Source organism: Chiloscyllium punctatum, chromosome 9 (genome assembly GCF_047496795.1).
Source record: "Chiloscyllium punctatum isolate Juve2018m chromosome 9, sChiPun1.3, whole genome shotgun sequence".
In the NCBI taxonomy this organism is placed as follows: domain Eukaryota; kingdom Metazoa; phylum Chordata; class Chondrichthyes; order Orectolobiformes; family Hemiscylliidae; genus Chiloscyllium; species Chiloscyllium punctatum.
Genome location: NC_092747.1, coordinates 49,699,246 through 49,719,536, shown reverse-complemented (window position 1 = coordinate 49,719,536; position 20,291 = coordinate 49,699,246). Strand labels below are relative to the sequence as shown.

The following is a 20,291-nucleotide window of genomic DNA, read 5'->3' as shown; positions in this document are numbered from 1 at the left end:
TTTAATCTGTTTTGAATGAGATTTCACTGTCAGTTTAGCTTAGATGTTAGCATAAACAAATCTGAACTGACGATGAACAGTGACACAGCTTGCCTATCATAGGAAAACATGTCAATTTTTCAACAATGCTCACCTTTACAAGATTTAAAACAGTAAAAATATTCTTCAGTCTAGAAATATACCACTATTTGACAAATTCCATAATTGGTACACTACAGCAGAGTAAGCAGGGCCGTGACAAAGAAAATGTAGCAGTAATGCAGATCTTCCCTCTGTACCATAAAAAGCTAAGCATATCTTTGGAGGAATGAAAGATGATCATAGAAGGGCAATGATGATTGCATTAAAGAAACTGGAGCATTAGAGTTTAACAGAATTATCTTATTCAAGCATACAAAATTCTGAGGGACCATTACAGTGTAGATGTTGAGAAGACATTTCCACATGTGAAGGAATCCTAAATTAATGAAACATTGTCTCCTTATTCAGTAACTCTCATTTAAAACTGAGATACAAAGGAATTTCTTCTCAGAGAGTAGGGAATGTCTGAAATTCTCTAAAGAGTTGTTTATTTTTTTTTGCAGTATGAGCATCGCTGGCTGGCCAGCATTTATTCCTTGCCACCAGTTGCCCTTGAAGTAGTGGTGGAGAGCTGCCTTCTTGAATTGTTATAATCCATGTGCTGTAAGTAGACTTAACAATGCCTTTAGTGAGGATATTCCAGAATTTTGACCTAGGAACAGTGAAGGAACGGTGATGTACTTCCAACTCAGGATGATGACAGGAATTGGGGTGATGGTGTGTCATGTATCTGCTGCACTTGTCCTTCTTGATGGAAATTGTCGTGGGTTTGGAAGATGGAGGTCAAAAAGCGTGGTGATGGAAAAGCACAGCCAGTCAGGCAGCATCCGAGGAGCATAAGAGTCAACGTTTAAAGCATAAGCTCTTCATAGCAATGTGGGAAAGGAGGTGGGGGACAGGAGCAAGGGGGCTGAGAGATAAATGGGAGGGGGTGGAGCAGGGCCAGGGGCGAGGTAGCTGGGAATGTGATAGGTAGATGAGGATCGGGGGGAGGGGGGAAAACAGCCCAGGACTTGGAGGTCCTTGGTGGTAAGGGAGCTGAAGCGTTCAGCCACACAGTGTTGTTTGATCAGTGTTCTGGAGATGTTCTCTGAAAGGTTCTGCAAGTTGATGTCCTGTCTCCCCACAGAGGAGACCACAGAGAGCAATAGACACAGCAGATGAGGTGTTTGGAGGTGTAGGAAAATTCTGCCAGATGTGGAACGATCATTTGGGCCCTTGGATGGAGATGAGCGGGGAGGTGTGGGCGCAGGTTTTACACCTCTTGCAGCGGCAAGGTAAGGTGCTAGGAGTGGAGGATGGGTTGGTGGTGGGCATGGACCTAACGAGAGAGTCGTGGAGGGAACTGTCTCTGCAGAATGCTGAAAGGGTGGGGAGGGAAATATATCCCTGGCGGTGTAGAAATGGAAGTCCCACAGCTACCTGGATTACAGCACTTCCCAACATCTGACCCCCAACCCCTGTAAAGAGGATCAATTCCACTCCACAACATCCCAGATGGCCGCCTACTTCAAGGACTATAATTTCCCCTCCCATGTAGTCAACAATGCCCTCTAGGGCATCTCTTCAATTTCCTGTGCCTCTGCCCTTCAAACCCACCCCTCCAACCGCAACAAGGACAGAACCCCCCCAGTCCTCGCCTTCCAACCCAACAACCTCCAGATACAACACATCATCCTCCGCTACTTCCGCCACCTGCAGTCAGGCCGCACTACCAGAGATATATTTCCCTCCTGACCCCTTTCAGCATTCCGCAAAACAATTCCCTCTGCAACTCCCTCATTTGGCTCATGCTCCCCAACAACCCACCCTCCACTCCTGGCAACTTCCCATTCCACTGCAAGAGGTGTAACACCTGCGCCCACGTCTTCCCCCTCACCTTCATCCAAGGCCCAAAGGATCCTTCGACGTCTGGCAGAGATTTTCCTGCACCTCCAAACACGTCATCTACTGTGTCTGTTGCTCTCAATGTTGTCTCCTCTACATTGGGAGACAGGACGCCAGCTTGCGGAACGTATCAGAGGACATCTCCGGGTCACACGCACCAAACAACTCCACTACCCTGTGGCCGACAACTTCAACACCCCCTCTGCCAAGGAATCGCAAGTCCTGGGCCTCCTTCCATGCCAAATCCTAACCACCCAATAACTGGAGGAAGAACACCTCATCTTCCACCTTGGAACCCTCCAACCACATGGAATCAATGTTGATTTCATCTGTTTTCTCATCTCCCCTCTCCCTACCTTATCCCAGATCCAACTCTCCAACTCAGCACCTCTCTCACTGGTCTACCTGTCCTTCTTCCTTCCCACCTGCCTGCTCCAACTTCAACTCCAATCTACCACAATCACCACCCACCTTCATCTCCAATCGCATTCCTAACTACCTTCTCTCCAGCCCTACCCACCTCCCATTTATCTCTCAGCCCCCTTGGCATCCCCACATACCTGGTGAAGGGCTTATGCTTGAAATATTGACTTTCCTGCTCCTCGGATGCTGGCTGTGCTTTTCCAACGCCACATTTTTGGACTTTGATCTCCAGTCCTCACTTTCTCCTTGTGGGTTTGGAAGGTGCTGTTTAAGGATCATTGGTGAATTTCTACAATGTATCTTATAGGTGGTCCACACTGCTAGTACTGAAATTCAGTGGTGGGGGTCAGGGAGGTTTGAGGATGTGGTGCCAATCAGTTGAGCTGCTTTGTCCTGGATGGTGTCAACCTCTTGCCTGTTGTTGGAGCTGGATTCATCCAAGCAAGGGGAGAATATTCCATCACATGCCTGACTGTACCTTGTGGAAGGTGGACAGGACTTAAGTTACTCACTGCAGCTTTCATAGCCTCTGACCTGTTCATGCATTCATTCTATTTTTTTTATATAAGAAGTTCAGTTGTGTTTCTGGTCAATGGCAACGGCTATGATACAGATAGTGGGGAATTCAGTGATGGTAACACCATTGAATGTCCAGGGAATGGTGATTACATTGTCTGCTATTGAAGACGGTGATTGCCTGGCAAATTGTGTGATACAATTTACCATTTGTCAACCCAAGCCTGGATATTGTCCAGATCTTGTTGCATTTGGACATTGACTGCTTCAGTATTTGAGTCACAAATGGTGCTCCATACTGTGCAATCATTGTCAAACTTCCCCACTTCTGACTTTATGTAGAGGAAAGGTCACTGATGAAGCAGCTGAAGGTGGTTGGGCCAAGAACAGTACCCTGAGGAACTTCTGTAGAGGTCCTGGAGGTGAGATGACCAATCTCCAAAAATCACAACCATCTTCCTATATGCAAGATACGACTCCAACCAGTGAAGAGTTTATACTCAGTAAAATGCAGCCTGATGTCATTCTCACCTCAACTTGAGAAGGCTAGGTCACTGCAAGTTTTTAAAGAGGAAGTAGACAGATTTTTCAACTATTGATTTGATGGCTGTGTGCTGGTGTAAAATAGGAGTTCAGGCCTGGTGCAGGTCAGCCATGATTTATTAAATGACAGGGCAGGCTTGAGTGGCTAAATAGCTTTCTCCAGCTCTTATTTCTTATATTCTTATAACGAGGACACAAAAGCAAAATTGGCTAAAGTGCATTGGCAAATTAGTTTAAAGAATATGCCACTTGCGATGTGGTGGCAAACAAGTTAAAAGGATGTTTTAGAATACACAGATGCATACGTTACACCAAATAATGAAAATTCCAAGGGAAGATCCCGCCACTCATGGCTAACTAGAAAAGTTAAAGATAGAATCAGACTTATAATTGTGCAGAACAAGTCAGAAGATTGATGATTCTTCATATTATGTACAAAAAAAGAGAGGATAGTAAAAATACAAAAACTGGCCAGAAATATAAAAACTTATAGAAGGGACTTGTATGTACACTTTAAAAAGAGATAATAAAGTGAGCTTCAGTCATACCACATGTGGCTCTGGAGAACTTGCACTCGAAAGAAAGTAAATGGTAGATGAATTGAACAGTTACTTTGCATCTATCTCCATGACACAGGACTCAAGTAGCATTCCCATAGTGATAAATAAGCAAATGAACAAAGATAGTAACTCAGGAAAATTACTCAATACTTGTCTGGTGACTGTGTTAATTGTTGGAGTTGTCAACTGGCAGGCGCCCAGAACCTGATGGACTTCATTCAGAATCTTAAAATTATCTGGCTAGTGAAATTGTTGATGCATTGACTTTAATTATCCAAATTTCCTTGATTCAGGGCAGATCCCATTCGACTGCAATATAGAAAATATAACTCCTTTCTTCAAAAGGGAAATATTACAGAAAGCAGGAAAAGACAAGCCAGTAGGTTAGTATTTACCATAGGGAAAATATTAGAAGCTATTATTAAATAAATTGTAGCAGGGCACTTAGATAAGTTCAAAGGTAATCAGGCAAAGTAAACATGGTTTTATGAAAGGTTAATCACATTTGACCAATTTACTGAGTTTTACATGGAGGTAACACCTGCTGTAGATAAAGAGAACTTAAATATTTCCAGAAGGCATTTGATAAAGTGCCACATCAAAGATTACAACAGAAAATAGAAGCTTCTGGTGTTAGGAAAGCAAATTGGCATGGAAAGAAGATTAGCTACCTAACAGGAAATACTGTAGATGCTTGGTGCCAAATTTGCTGACGACCCAAGTATAAGTAAAGAAAAAAAATGTTGGGAAGACAGCATAACCTATCTATCTTGCTGCAGCATCTTTAAGTAGTAGGCGAATGGAGAAATCTGGGAAAATGTGAAATTGTCCATTTTGGGAGGAAGAATAAAAATGCAGATTATTTAAATGGTGAGACGCAGATGGATCTTAATGTCCTTGTGCACAAATCAAAACAGACTATTATCCAGGTACAGCTAGTAATTAAGAAACAAAAATAGAAATTGTGGGAAAAGCTCAATGGGTCCAGCAGCATCTGTGGTGAGAAATCAGGATTAACCATTTCAGGTCGAGTGACCCTTCCTCTAGCAGTTTCAATTTTTTTCTGATTTACAGGATCTGCAGTTCTTTCAGTTTTTATTTAGTAATAAGGAAAGTTCATGGAATGTTACCATTTACTGTGAAGGAAATTGAATAAAAAATAGGCATGTTATGCTTCAGTTACATAACATACTGGTGTGATCACATTTAGAGTACTGTGCAGAGTATTACTCACTCTAAGAAAAGTTGTAAATGCATTGGAAGGCTAACCAGACTAATACCTGGAATAAGTAAGTTGTTGTAGGAGGAAAGGCTGGACAGACTAGAATTAAATCAAATAGAGTTTTTAAAGAGTAAAAGGCAACTTGAATGAAACATTTAAGATCCTAAGGGGTCTTGATAGAGTAGATGTGGAAAGGATGTTTCCTTTCATGGGAGAATCTACAGCTACAGACCACTATTTAAAACTCAGGGGTTGCCCACTTAATATAGATCTGAAGTGAGGTACCAAAGGGATGAAAGATGACTGGTGGCACACAGGAATGTTAGACTTGAGGTTAAAATCATGATCTTATTGAATAGTGGACCAGACTTGGGCCAAAAGACCTACTCTTGTTCCTTGTTCCTTGTTTCCTCTGAGGGTAGTAAATCTTTTTGGGGATCTCTTCCTGAAAATGTGGTTGAGGTCAAGTCCTTAAATATTTTGTAGACAAAGGGGTGAAAGGTTAAAATAGATGGGAATACAGATTAAGAGGTTGCTGTCAGATTAGTCATCATATTAATATATGGCACATTACACCTAAGTAGCTGATCTACTCTTGCATCTTTAAATGTCACAAATGAAGAATGTATTAAAATATTAAGTTCAGAGCAAGAACTTTCACTTTATCCAGACTGCCCCATATATTCATTTTCCATGTTTTTCTATTAGACTATTTCCCTGCCCCATCACCATCATCAGTTTAAGACATGTTCACTCACCTTCAAACATTTTAAACAATGTTTTAAAAGCCCTATAGCCGTTAAACTCAATAGATATTAATCCCACACATTCTGAATAGTGTTAACTTATATTAAATCTATTCATTTTTTCCAGAAGTCTGTTCCACATGTGTATTAACTTACACTGCACTCCCAATTTTATGCAATTCTGTGTACAACACTTGAAATAATATCAAGATCTAATCAACTGGCATCACATGACATCAGGGGTTTATAGAATAATTATAAAAAGGGGGAAGGGAATTAGATACTAAAAAAGGTGCATTGTATTGCTTTCTTATAGATTGCAATTATTATAAAGTTGAAGATGTGTACTGTACCTTTAAGAGAGAGAGAGAGGTTGCTTTTCTGAACTGACAGAGTACAAACACTGACATATATGACTAGATGACAGTCCCAGAGTATACTGGAAAATTGGAAATATGTAACATTTGGCTGTGAAATGGATATCTGAGTTGTGGTTGTTGTTTTGACAACAATTTGAATTTAACCAGTTTAAATTATACCCCAGGATACTAAAACTCAACCATGCTTGAATTTATTGTTTTGCCAACACTGAACCAATGAGACAATCAGACGTTGGGGTTATAAGAATGCCAACATTTTGAAAATTGGTCATCGTGCTTTTAAAGAAATCAGAAAAAAATCCTTTCTATCAAAAGTACCTTTTCATGTAAAACTTACTCGCAGTGAAAAGAAAGATGACAACCCAGGGAGATCAGCAGGCAAGCTGAAGATGGTGGAGAAGACAAAGACAGTGTAGTTTTGAGATTAAGTTAGTATAATTTTAATAAATGTCTTATTGGAACCAGATATTTTTAAAGAATTGCGGTCAGATAGTAAATAGTTAAGAGAAAGTGGGGGGGGCTTGGATTTGTGAAGAGTTTTATTTGCTTAAATGTTCACTATTAGAGTTAGAAAAATAAATTGATTTTTTTTAAAATAGTAGAACTTGGGATTTCTCCGTCACTCACATTTTAACAGATGGCGAGGCAAGATTTTCTAGGTGTTTGGTTCGACGACCGCTTCGTAACACAATAAACAGGTTGAACAGTTAGTTAAATGAGGACACTCTGAGCAAATCACCCAAATAACTTCTTGGTGAGGATGTTGTGCACAGCAAACAAACAGCTCAGAAAAATAAAACACTTACCACAATCGCACAATCTTGTTCTGACTCTCCGAAAGGTAAAACTTGTCCTCGCTCCCCTTTTGTTTAAAGTCAGGTTACTGATGTCATCAGTGATGGTCCTAGTCTTTTGCATCTCTGACGCTGTCACCACATCAAACTTTCTAGGGGTAATTCTGTTGAATGCAAAGGGATAACAATTAGCCCAGATATTTGCTGTGGTGATAACAGCGAATCCTTTTAAAATAAACATTCATTGTAAAACTTGTGAAAAAGTTGATTGAAAAATAACAGTATCAACAACATAATATGTTTCTAATTACGTCTAAACAACTTCATCTTGCCCTGAAAGGTTGGTCTATATTATGAGCTGTCAAACTTCCTTACTCTGATTTTAAAAAGTCCATATTTTCTTGTAAATTTTCCTAATGATACTTGAGCTTTAACATTGATCTGTTTTTAATCTGTAATTGCATTAAGTGATGATAATAAATGTCTTTAACTTACTGTTTCCTGCTGGACAGATTGGTTGCTTTTACGCTGACTTCATGACTGCTGGCCAACTTAAGTTCTAATCTATCATTTGGAAAAAGTGTTATATATGCCACAGAGGGCGCAAGAAATTTTTGAACATCTTTCTTTGAGGTCAGCAGCAAACATGTTTGCCTATTACTTACATCAGGTAAAAACTTATAAAATGTGACGATTTTGAAAATATATCGCTACATTAGCGAATATTAGATTCTTTGGAAAATAGTTTCAAGTAGCTTACGGCTTAACTCTTGAAATAAATATTCAAATATTAAAAAAAGGTTTGGATGCCAGATTTGTTCATGAAATTACATGGAACAAACAATGGGATGACTTTGCAAATACATTTAAGATACCCATCTCTAAATTTTCTGCTTTCATAAATGCACACACTATTGGCAGGTGCTGTAAACTCATCAACATATATGCAATGAATGAAAATATCAATCCATAAAGTACTGCCATTTATCCAAGCTGTATATTACTTGCATAAAAAATACTTTATAATAAAAATGACTATGAATTTAATGGCTGAAAACCACTAAATTTTCAAAAGACTAAGCCAAATTCTTTGAAATCACAATCAAAGACAGCTGAATATTTACATTACTGTTATTTTCTACATTTCAAAGCTACTGAAATGGAGACAACCTGTCAGCAAAGTCTAACCAGGAGTAACTGTCTTGAAAGAATATGATGGCCACATCAGCACAGGACCCAGACAATCACTTGAATACCTAACTGGGTTGAGACAAAACTATTAAATGTAATTACTTCAACGATGGGACTTCAGTATAAATGGATCTTCCCCATGGAGCCTGTAATCATGTAAGCCAAGCACCTATAATTCACAAGACACGGCTAATGGCCAGTTGCATAGCATGCGAGTACACAAACTGTGTTTAAGCACCTGCAGACAAGCACAAGCAAATGAGACATTAATGAGGTCTACACAAAATTACAGAACAAGAAAATGCTGGAGAAACTCAGCAGGTCTAGCAGCATCCGTGGAGAGGGAATCAGTTAATGTTTCAAGTCTGGTATGACTCTTCTTCAGAAGGGGAAACATTCATCCATCATTGAGTTCTGAAAACGTTCCCACAATACCAAACTCTAAACATTAAGTGATTTTCTCTTCACAGTTGCTGCCAGATCTAATTTTGTCCAGCGTTCAGTTTTTGTTTGATTTGCAGAATCTGCAGTGTTTTGCCTTCATTACTGCACGTCAAGTTAGCTTAATATTATCTCCAATGTTCATAATCTGTGTTTGTTTGAAAGCTGGAATGTCTTTTTTCAATTTATTGATTTAATGATGCTGGCATCACCAACTGCTCTTCATCTGAGTGGTTTACTAGGCTGCTTCATAGGGCAGTTAAAAGTCAACAACATTATTATGGATCTGGAGTCACAAGTGGACCAGGCCAGACAAGAACAAAAAACAGGATAGTACAGAAACAGGCCCTTTGGACCACCAAGACCGCACTGACACATGCCATTTTTCTAAACTAAAAACCTTTTGCTTCTATGCAGCCCATACGATCGGTTTCCCTGCCTATTCATGTATCTGTCAAGTGGCTTCTTCAACGTGGCTGTTCTATCTGTTTCCACCACCACCTCTGGCAGTGCATTCTAGCCACTTAGCACCCTGTGTATAAACTTGCCTCTTGCACCTCCTTTCAACTTACACCCTTTTACCTTAAAAAAATGTCTCCAAGTAATTGACATTTCTACACTGGTAAAAATACTCTGATTATCCATGTCCCTCACAGAAGTTTATAAAATTATCAGATTGCCCCTCTGCCTCCGATGTTCAAGTGAAAACAAATCATGTTTGTCCAAGCTCTCCTCACAGCTAATACCCTCAAAACCAAATAACACCCTGATAAACCATTTCTGTATGCTCTCCAAAGCCTCCACATCCTTCTGGCAACCAGAACTGTAAGCAATATTCCAGAGGTGGCCTAACTAAGGTTCTACGCAACATTACTTGCCAAGTTTTATATGTACGCCTCACCTAATGAGGGCAAGCATGCCATATGCCATCTTGATCACCCTATCCACTTGCGTTGCCCACAGGTCCTCAGGGAACTGCGGAGCTGTGCACTTCAATGTCCCGACATGTTAGTGCTTCTAAAAGGTTCTGTCATTTAATGTATACTTCCCACTCGCATTAGACCTTCCAAAATGCATTATCTTGCATTTTTCCAGATTAAATTCCAACTGCCATTTCTCTGCCCAAGTCTCCAGGCTCTCTCTATCCTGCTGCATCCTCTGGCAATCCTCTTCACTATCCACAGCTCCCCCAATTTGGGTGTCAGACCATTTGCATTCTCCTCCAAATCATTTATATATATTACAAACAGCAAGGGGTCCAGCACGGATCTGTGTGGAACACTACTGGTCATAGATCTCCAGTCAGAAAAACACCAATCCACTGCAATTCTGTCTTCTATATCCATCTTAGCAGCTCACCGCAGATCCCACGTAACTTCACCTTCTGTATCAGGCCTTCACAAGGGACCTTGTCAAAGGCCTTGCTAAAATCCATGTAGACAACATCCACTACCCTGCCATCACCAATCATCTTTGTCACTTCATCAAAAACTCAATTTGTGAAACACAGCTTGCATAAAGCCATGCTATTGCTAATGAGTCCATATTTTCCACGTGAGTAAATCATGTCCCCAAGAATCATCTCCAATTATTTCCTTACTGACGTAAGGCTCACCAGCTTGAAATTCCCTGGATTATTGGTGTTGCTCTTCTTAACAAAAGGAACAACATTGGCTATGGACCTCGCCTGCTACTGAAGAGGATTCAAAGATTTTGTACAAGGCCCCAACAATTTCCTCCCTTACTTCCCTCAGTATTCTGGGACAGATCAGATTAGGTCGTGGGGACCTGTCTACCTTAATGCTTTTCAAAATACCCAATATCTCATCCCCTTTTTATTTTGATACGTAAACATAACCTTCACTAGACTCACCATCGTCACAGTCCTGCTCCTTTGCGAGTCTCAATGAAAAGGACCTCACTCACCTCTTCTGGCTTGATACATAAAATCTCTCATTTGTCCTTGAGTGGATCTACTCTTTCCCGAGTTACCCCTTGCTCCTTATATATGTATAAACATCTTGGGTTTTTCCTTCATTCTGTTGCCAAGGACATTAAATGACTGCTTTTCATCCAAATGCCTTGTTTAAGTTCTTTCATGCCTTCTTTATACACTGGCCGGCAGATTTCCTTTTCTAAAGGGCATTAGTGAATTTGATGGGGTGATATGGTAAATGATGATAGTTTCACGATCACCATTACCTTTAATTCTCAATCTTGTTAACTGAAGTTTAAATTTCAACAGCTAACACAGTGTGGTTTGAATCCACGTCCACTGAGCATTAACCTGAGTTTCTGAATTATTAATCAGTGACATTACCATAATTCTATCACCTCTTCTGACTAGATTAAGTATATTAAGTAATATTCTGTTTTAAAACCGAAAATAAATTTGTCTAGATTGTCCTTTACATACAAACATATGAAGTAGAAGCATGATTAAGACATTCAACCCCTCAAGCCAACTCCACCACTTGAGAAGATCATTCATACAATGGTGACCTCAACTCCACATTCCTACCTATCCCAAATACATTTCAACTTCTTTAAATTGCTCTAATGCATTTAGAAACAAACAATTTAAATAAAACTGCAAATTTAAGTGCATTTTATACCCTTTCTTAAATAAGGAGACCAAATTTTACATATTGAGAGAGTCGTATTAATACTCTGTACAACTGTAGCAAAGCACATCAATTTTTATATCCCATTCCCGTTAAAATAATCAACAATCTACATAGCTTCCTAATTACATACTGTACCAGCATACTAACATTGTGTGTACCAGGACAACCAGATCTCTCTGCACTTCACAGTCTTGCAATCTCTCTCCATCTAAATAATAAGACTTTTTTTTATTTTTTCTGCGAAAGCAGACAAGTTCACATTTTCCTACATTAGATTCATTCAGACAAATTTTTACCTATTCACTTCACCTATCCATATCTCTGCAGACATTTTATATTCTCTTCATAATTTGTTTTCCTATTTTTGTCTCTTCACCAAATGGTGCAACCATACATTCAGTCCCTACAGTCAAGGCATTGATCTAAATTGTAAATAGTCTTAACATGCAAACAGTTAAGCACTCAGTGATTTTGAAAGCATTTTCCACAAAATCTCTTGCAGTCAAGTTATTCCACCTCACCTCTTTGATCATAACAATTACTCACCCATGACTCCAAAGGTATCTGGATTCACCAGTCATTACGAGCAGACTACGACGAGGCAACATCACTGCAACACTAAGGCCATTTGGATGCTTAAAATCCATCACTGTCTACAAATTAAAAAGAAAAAAAAATTATATATTCTGCACAAAATAAACTCCTGGATATATATTTCTAAGTATTCATACTTCCAATACAATAAATGAGGGAAAAAATCCTTTATTAGAATAGTTAGTTATGGCAACTGACCACAAACAGCAGATTAATATTTGGACAATAACCTCTGGCTGACATATCCACAAGGCATCTTCTACCTGTGAAAAAGAAATGGCTGCCAAACATTATTTTTCAACCTATAATACAATCCAACCACATTAAAAATGACTATTTAGAAGCAAATAATTCTAAAACGCAAGTTCTCCTTAGCAATCCAAACCCTGGGAACAATTTAGAAGTTACAACTAAATCAGACCCAAGGTCTGTGTTGGAATTGTTTTATCCAGTCATATATTGCAGTGCAGGCTATATTTGAAAACAACCAGCGAGCTATAGATATTGTGGAGGAAATTGTCAGTCTCCCACATTGATCCAGCCAGCAAACGAATCTGAAGAATCAGGAACTCATAATCCTCTTGGACCCAAACAGAAACATTAATTAACCTTTTGGTTGCTTCCAGCAATACCATTGTCAATTTTGCCACTCAATAGATGAAAATTAAAGATTACCTGTTCATATTACCTCTATCAATTTGAACGTAACAGTCGTGCCCTACCACATTTTGTCAATTTAAGCAGCTGTTTCAGGAAACTTGTTGGCATTGGTCAAGAAGCACCTGAATATCAAAGTACTACTGAGGTGTGGTTATTTCCATTATTCTCAAATTTTAATTAACTTAACAGTGATCTTCAGGGCAAAAATGGGTGGCAAGCACTTGGAAACCATAGTTCACTCCTCGAACCCCATCTTCTGCCTCAAATAATGGTTCAATCAGAATTTGAAAATTGCTAATGGGTCAACAGTCAAGTTGTCATGTTTGGAATATCAATAGCTTGTTATTATATAACGTCTATAATATAATAAAGCATCCCAAGTTGTCTCCCAAAAGCTTAATAACAAAAAGTTGTTGTTTTCAAATTACATTATTAAATAGAATCACTATTTCTATTGACATGTAAATGTTTGTGGATGTAAGATTAATGAAGAAAATTTTAAAATACTACAAGAGTGAGACAGCAGAAGTGATAATGAATGCCTAGATCTTCGTGGAGACAAATCCATCTATTTAACTATTAAAGGAAAGAAAGGAACAGCTTAACATGAAATCTGATACAATTTTACATGAATTGCCTTTTTGGCAAACAATGGAATGACAAAATTAACTATAACAATTTCTTTAAAATTGTCAGCAATCAGGCAATTGTTTCACACAACAGAATATGAAAAATGGCAATAATTTGAATTAATAATTGAGTCCAAATTTGGTGTCTAACCAATTTAAAAGGTATAACATAGAAACGTAGAAAATAGGAGCAGGAGCTGCCATTTGACCCATCGAGCACACTCCACAATTCAACACAATCATGACCGATTCTCTGTCTCAATGCCATCCTAATTCTCTCAACATAACTCTTGAATGTCTAAAAATCTATTCTTTTCTTTCTTTAACATATTCAGTGGCTTTCCCTACACAGCCTTCTGTAGTAGAGAATTGCACAGATTCATTATCCTCTAAGTGGAGAAATTTCTCTTCCTCGTAGTTCAAAATGAGACCGCACCCTTGGTTGACCACTCACACCCCTCCTCTAGAGAATAATGGAAGATAGAAAATTTAACTCCTTTATTCAAAAAAAGGGAAGGGAAGCAAAAATCAGGAAAATACAGGCCTGTAGGCTTAACACCAGTCATTGGGAAAATGTTAGAAACTACTATTAAAGAAGTTATTGCAGGGCACTTAGACAAGTTCAAGATAAGTAGGTAAAGTCAACATAGCTTTCTGAAAGGCAAATCATGTTTGACCAATCTATTGGACGTCTTTGAAGAAGTAATGTGAAGGAACCTGTGGATGTACTGTATTTAGATGTCAAGAAGGCATTTGACAAAGTTCACTACTTTTTGGCATTTACATAAATTATTTGGACGTGAGCGTAAGAGATATAGTTAGTAAGTTTGCAGATGACACCAAAATTGGAGGTGTAGTGGACAGTGAAGGAGGTTACCTCAGATTACACCAGGATCTTGATCAGAGGGGCCAATGGGCTGAGGAGTGGCAAATGGAGTTCAATTCAGATAAATAAATGTGAGGTGCTGCATTTTGGGAAAGCAAATCTTAGCAGGACTTATACACTTAATGGTAAGGTCCTAGGGAGTGTTGCTGAACAAAGAGACCATGGAATGCAGGTTCATAGCTCCTTGAAAGTGGAGTCGCAGGTAGATAGAATAGTGAAGGCGGCGTTTGGTATGCTTTCCTTTATCGGTCAGAGTATAGAGTAGAGGAGTTGGGGGGGTCATGTTGCGACTGTACAGGACATTGGTGAGGTCACTGTTGGAATATTGCATGCAATTCTGGTCTCCTTCCTATCGGAAAAATGTTGTGAAACTTGAAAGGGTTCAGAAAAGATTTACAAGGATGTTGCCAGGGTTGGAGGATTTGAGCTATGGGGAGGGGCGTAACAGGCTGGGGGTGTTTTCTCTGGAGGGTCAGAGGCTGAGAGGTGACCTTATAAAAATCTACAAAATTATGAGGAGCATGGATAGGATAAACAGACAAAGTCTTTTCCCTGGGGTGGGGAAGTCTAGAACTAGAGGGCATAGGTTTAGGGTGAGAGGGGAAAGATATAAAAGAGAACTAAGGGGGAACTTTTTCACATAGAGGGCGATAAGTGCATGGAATGAGCTATCAGAGGAAGTGGTGGAGGCTAGTACAATTACAACATTTAAAAGGCATTTGGATGGCTACATGAATAGGAAGGCTTTAGAAGGATATGGGCCGGGTGCTGGCAGGTGGGACTAGATTGGGTTGGGATATCTGGTCTGCATGGACGGGTTGGACCGAAGGGTCTGTTTCCATGCTGTACATCTCTATGACTATTACAGAAAAAAACCTCATGATATAGGAACTAGCATATCAACATGGATAGAAGATTGACTGGCTAACAGGAAAGCATAAATGGATTATTTTGTGGTTGGCAAGACTTAACAAGGGGTGTGCCCAAGGCAATAGATCTGGTAACTCAAATATTTCCAATTTATACCAACTACTTGTTGGAAGTGACTGAACGTATGGTTGAATCATCAGCAAATTTAGCCAAGATAGGGAAGAAAGTAAATTGTGAAGAAGACATAAGGAGATACGATAGAGTATAAAGATCAGATAAATGAAGTGGGGAAAATGTGACATTGTCCAGTTTGATAGGAACAAAATAAAAGCATATTATCTAAATGGTGAGACATTAAAAAGTGCATGAATCACACAAAGCTTTTGTGCACATACAGCAAGTAAGTAGGAAAGCTAATAGAACATCACTGTTTATTACAAGGGGAACTGAACATAAAAGTAGAATAGTAATGCATCAATAGTACACAGCAGTGGTGAGACCGTATTTGCAATAGTGTATTAATAATTGTCACTGTATTTAAGGATGGATGTAAATATGTTGGCGTCAGGTCAGTGAAGATATGCAAGACTTAAGACCTGGAATGGGTGGTTTGTCTTGAGGGAAAATTGGACAAGGCAGGCTAGTAATAGCTATAGTTGAGAAGTTTGAGGTGCCTTGAAACATCAAGATTCTGAGGGGTCTTGACAGGTACATATGGAGAGGATGTTTCCTCTTTTGGACCATCTAGTATGATTTAAAAATCAAGGGTCTTCTATTTCAAGCAGAGATGGTGCAAAATCTTCTCTCTGCTGATGTTGAACCTTTGAAATTTATTGCCACCATCTTTTGAGGAAGAGGAGATTTCAGTAAGGAAATTGATTCTTGGTAAGCAAGGGGTGAAAGATTATCAAGAATAAGCAGGAATATGGATTTGAGGTTACAACCAGTTCAGCCATGATCTTATGGAATAGTGCAGCAGCTTCAAGAGGCTGAACAGACTACTTCTGCTCCTTGTTTATGCAAGTAGAGGAAAAAAAATTGTGCAAGCAAGGAACACCAACTTAAAAAGATTTAAATCCTTAAAAGTTTGAAATGCCAAGGTGTGCCTGGTCTGCTGTAGGATATATGCATTGTATATGCAAATGCACAGTATAAATGCCAAGTACAATGCAACAAAACATAACAACTGAATGTTTGTAGAGTCTTCAATGTAACAAATCAACCATAGGCGCTTTGTAGAGAGTCAGTAAACAATGTCAGATACAAAGCCATGTATAGACACAGTAGACCAGATAACCAAAACCTTAGTCAAAGAGGTTGAGAGACAGAAACTTTCAGGGAGGGAATTCCAGTGTTTAAGGGCTGGGCAGCAGAATGCAGAGCCATCAATGGTGAAGCAATGAATATCAACATTGTACAAGAGCCTGGAAATTGGACAAGGGCACAGATCTGAAAGAGATATTGAGCTTGAAGAGGTTACACAGAAAAACATGAGGAGAGAGAGATATTTAGAGTCGTTGGGTCGTACAGCACAAACAGACCCTTCAGTCCAACTCATCCATGCCAACCAGATATTCTACATTAATCTAGTTCCAGCGTTTAGCCCATATCCCTCTAAACTCTTCATATTCATTTACACAGCCAAATGCATTTTAAACATTGTAATTGTACAAGATCCACCACTTCTTTTGGCAGCTCATTCCATACACACACCACCTTGTATGTGAAAATCCTGCCCCTTAGGTCTCTTTCAAATCTTTCCACTCTCACTCTGAACTTATGCCCTCTGGTATTGGACTCCCATGCCCTGGGGAAAAAAAGACTCTGGCAAGTCATCTAATTCAACACCCCTCATGAGTTTATAAACCTCTAAGGTCACACCGCAGCCTCTGACGCTCCAGGGAAAACAGCACCAGCCTATTCAGCCTCTCCCTATAGCTCAAACCCTCCAACCCTGGCAACATCCTTGTAAATCTTTTCTGATCTCTTTCACGTTTCACAACATCTTTCCTGTAGCAGGGAGACCAGAACTGAACACATTATTCCAGAAGTGGTTGAACCAATGTTCACAGCTGCAACATGACATCCCAACACTCATACTTAATGCACTGACTAATAATTTGAGGACATAAATGAGAAATTACAGAACTGACAACCACTACAGATAAGTGAAGTCAGATAATGGGTAAACAGTGCTTGGTAAAAGTTAGGTTAAGGACAAAGTTTTAGATCTCAAATTACTGAGGGCACTTAAGAGAAAAACATTGATCTTGCATAATTCATAGAGGTATTCACATGCCCTTCAAATAATATTGAATCATACTTTTTGAAAGAATGCCTCATGGTTATGAATGATTTGTTAGCATGCGGCATGATACTGGTCAATAATTTAGATCAGGGAAAGAAATAATTCAGTCTATGATGCTGGAGGTTGAAAAATCATCAGTTGAGCCGATATGGTGGCCATTGACTGCGGTCAAAAGGAAGAATGGTTTCTGCTCCCTAAAGAGGAGAGAGGCACTCTGCTATCTGGAGAAATTGTCTTATTTGTCAGGTGTCAGTTTTGTGCAAATGGCAACATCTTTCCCATTAACTAACCAGAAAACCCATATGGTTTTGCAATAAGCTGATTGAGAACAAGTTTAAATTTGAGACCTCATATTAGAGGCCTGCATTAGTAAGCTTATTTTGCTACACAAAGGGCTGAATTTTAAATTAACCCAGTTTACGGACGCAAACATGTTCTGAAAGACAGTTGCACAGCTGAAATATCAATAAGAATTATTAAAGGTATCGGAAGACATTCTTTTGTTGAAAAGCAGAGGCTGGATCAATATTGATAAAGGTTTCTTATATTGTGTTATAATTAATAACCAATATGTCTTCAGCAATTACAACAAAAACTTGTTGGAAACAAAAAGAATTTAACAACCTAAATACTTCAAATGTGAATGCTTCACTGAAGAAACCAGACATCAGTTTGGGATGATACAAAAACATCAATGCATTTGCTTTCAGTTTTAAGTCACAGCAATCAAATCTTCTGATGTACTAATGCCTTGTGTCATGCATCCAAACATAAAATATTATATAATTAACAAAGATAAACTGTTGAAATACCCTTAGGCACAAAAAAAAATGAAATATCATAACGGATAACTGGCACAAATCTGAGGATTCACATTTTCACTCATCAGATGAACCAAGTGTTACGTCAATTTGACAAGGAAGAAAGGAAATTATGTTGTTTTTCATTGCTATCAAGGCACATTGGCAAAATGAGGCTTGAACACAATTAAAATAAAATTCTATTAAGACCATAAGACAACAGACGTAGAAATTAGACCATTTGGCCCATCGAGTCTTCTCCACCATTCAATCATGGCCGATAGGTTTTTCAAGCCCATTTTTCCTGTTCTCCTCGTAACCTTTAATCTCCTTGGCAATCAAGAACCTATCCATCCTCATCTTAAAAATACTCAATGACCTGGCCTCCACAGCCTTCTGTGGCAACCAATTCCAAAGATTCACTACTCTTTGGCAGAAGACGTTTCTCCTTATCTCTGTTCTAAATGCTCTTCCCTTTACTTCTAAAGTGTGTCCTCAGGTCCTCTTCTCTCCTGCCAATGGAAAAATCTTCCCAACGTCCACTCTGTCCAGACCGTTCAGTCTTCTGTAAATTTCAATCATCCTTCTAAACTGTGAGTGTAGTCCCAGAGTCCTCAAATGTTCCATCCATGTATGTTAAGCCTTTCATTCCTGGGATCATTCTCACGATCTGCTCCAGGGCCAATACATCCTCCTGGAGGTATGGAGCCCAAAATTGCTGAGAATACATAGAACATAGAACATAGAACATTACAGTGCAGTACAGGCCCTTCGGCCCTCGATGTTGCACTGACCTGTCATACCAATCTGAAGCCCATCTAACCTGCACTATTCCATGTACATCCATATGCTTGTCCAATGACAACTTAAATGTACTTAAAGCTGGCGAATCTACTACCATTGCAGGCAAAGCATTCCATACCCTTACTACTCTCTGACTAAAGAAACTACCTCTGACATCTGTCCTATATCTATCACCCCTCAAATTTAAAGCTATGCCCCCTCATGCTCGCCATCACTATACTTGGATAAAGGCTCTCCCTGTCCACCCTATCTAACCCTCTGATTATCTTAAATGTATCTATTAAGTCACCTCTCAACCTCCTTCTCTCTAACGAAAACAGCCTCAAGTCCCTCAGCCTTTCCTCATAAGACCTTCCCTCCATTCCAGGCAACATCCTAATAAATCTCCTCTGCACCCTTTCCAAAGCTTCCACATCTTTCTTATAATGCGGTGACCAGAACTGTACACAATACTCCAAGGGCGGCCGCACCAGAGTTTTGTACAGCTGCAGCATAACCTCATGGTTTCGGAACTCAATCCCTCTATTAATAAAAGCTAATACACTACATGTCTTCTTAACAACCCTGTCAACCTGGGTGGCAACTTTCAAGGATGTGTACTTGGACACCAAGATCTCTCTGCTCATCTACACTACCAAGAATCTGACCATTAGCCCAGTACTTTGCATTCCGTTTACTCCGACTAAAGTGAATCACCTCACACTTGTCCTCATTAAACTCCATTTGCCACCTCTCAGCCCAGCTCTGCAGCTTATCTATGTCTCTCTGTAACCTACAACATCTTTCATCACTATCCACAACTCCACTGACCTTAGTGTTGTCTGCAAATTTACTAAGCCACCCTTCTACGCCCTCATCCAGGTCGTTTATAAAAATGATGAACAGCAGTGGACCCAACACTGACCCCTGTGGTACACCGCTAGTAACTGGACTCCAGGATGAACATTTCCCATCAACCACCACCCTCTGTCTTATTTCAGTAAGCCAATTACTGATCCAAACTGCTATATCTCCCATAATCCCATTCCTCTGCATTTTGTATAATAGCCTACTGTGGGGCACCTTATCGAACACCTTGCTGAAATCCATATCCACCACATCAACCAGTTTACTCTCATCGACCTGTTTGGTCAATTTTTCAAAGAACTCAACAAGGTTTGTGAGGCACGACCTACCCTTCACAAAACCGTCCTGACTATCCCTAATCAAATTATTATTTTCTAGATGATTATAAATCCTATCTCTTATAACCTTTTCCAACACTTTACCAACAACTGAAGTGAGGCTCACTGGTCTATAATTACCAGGATTGTCTCTACTCCCCTTCTT

At 39.5% G+C, this 20,291-nt stretch overlaps 1 protein-coding gene across 1 annotated transcript in view; it reads right to left on the bottom strand.

The window, feature by feature from the left end:
- alkbh8 (alkB homolog 8, tRNA methyltransferase) overlaps window positions 1-20,291 on the bottom strand; it is a 61,091-nt gene that overhangs the window by 15,698 nt on the left and 25,102 nt on the right. The window contains exons 7-8 of the mRNA XM_072577480.1: window positions 11,958-12,064; window positions 7,165-7,316 (exon numbers count right to left, since the gene is read on the bottom strand). Of these exons, the coding sequence (XP_072433581.1) occupies window positions 7,165-7,316; window positions 11,958-12,064 (259 nt within the window). The remainder of the gene's footprint in view (window positions 1-7,164; window positions 7,317-11,957; window positions 12,065-20,291) is intronic.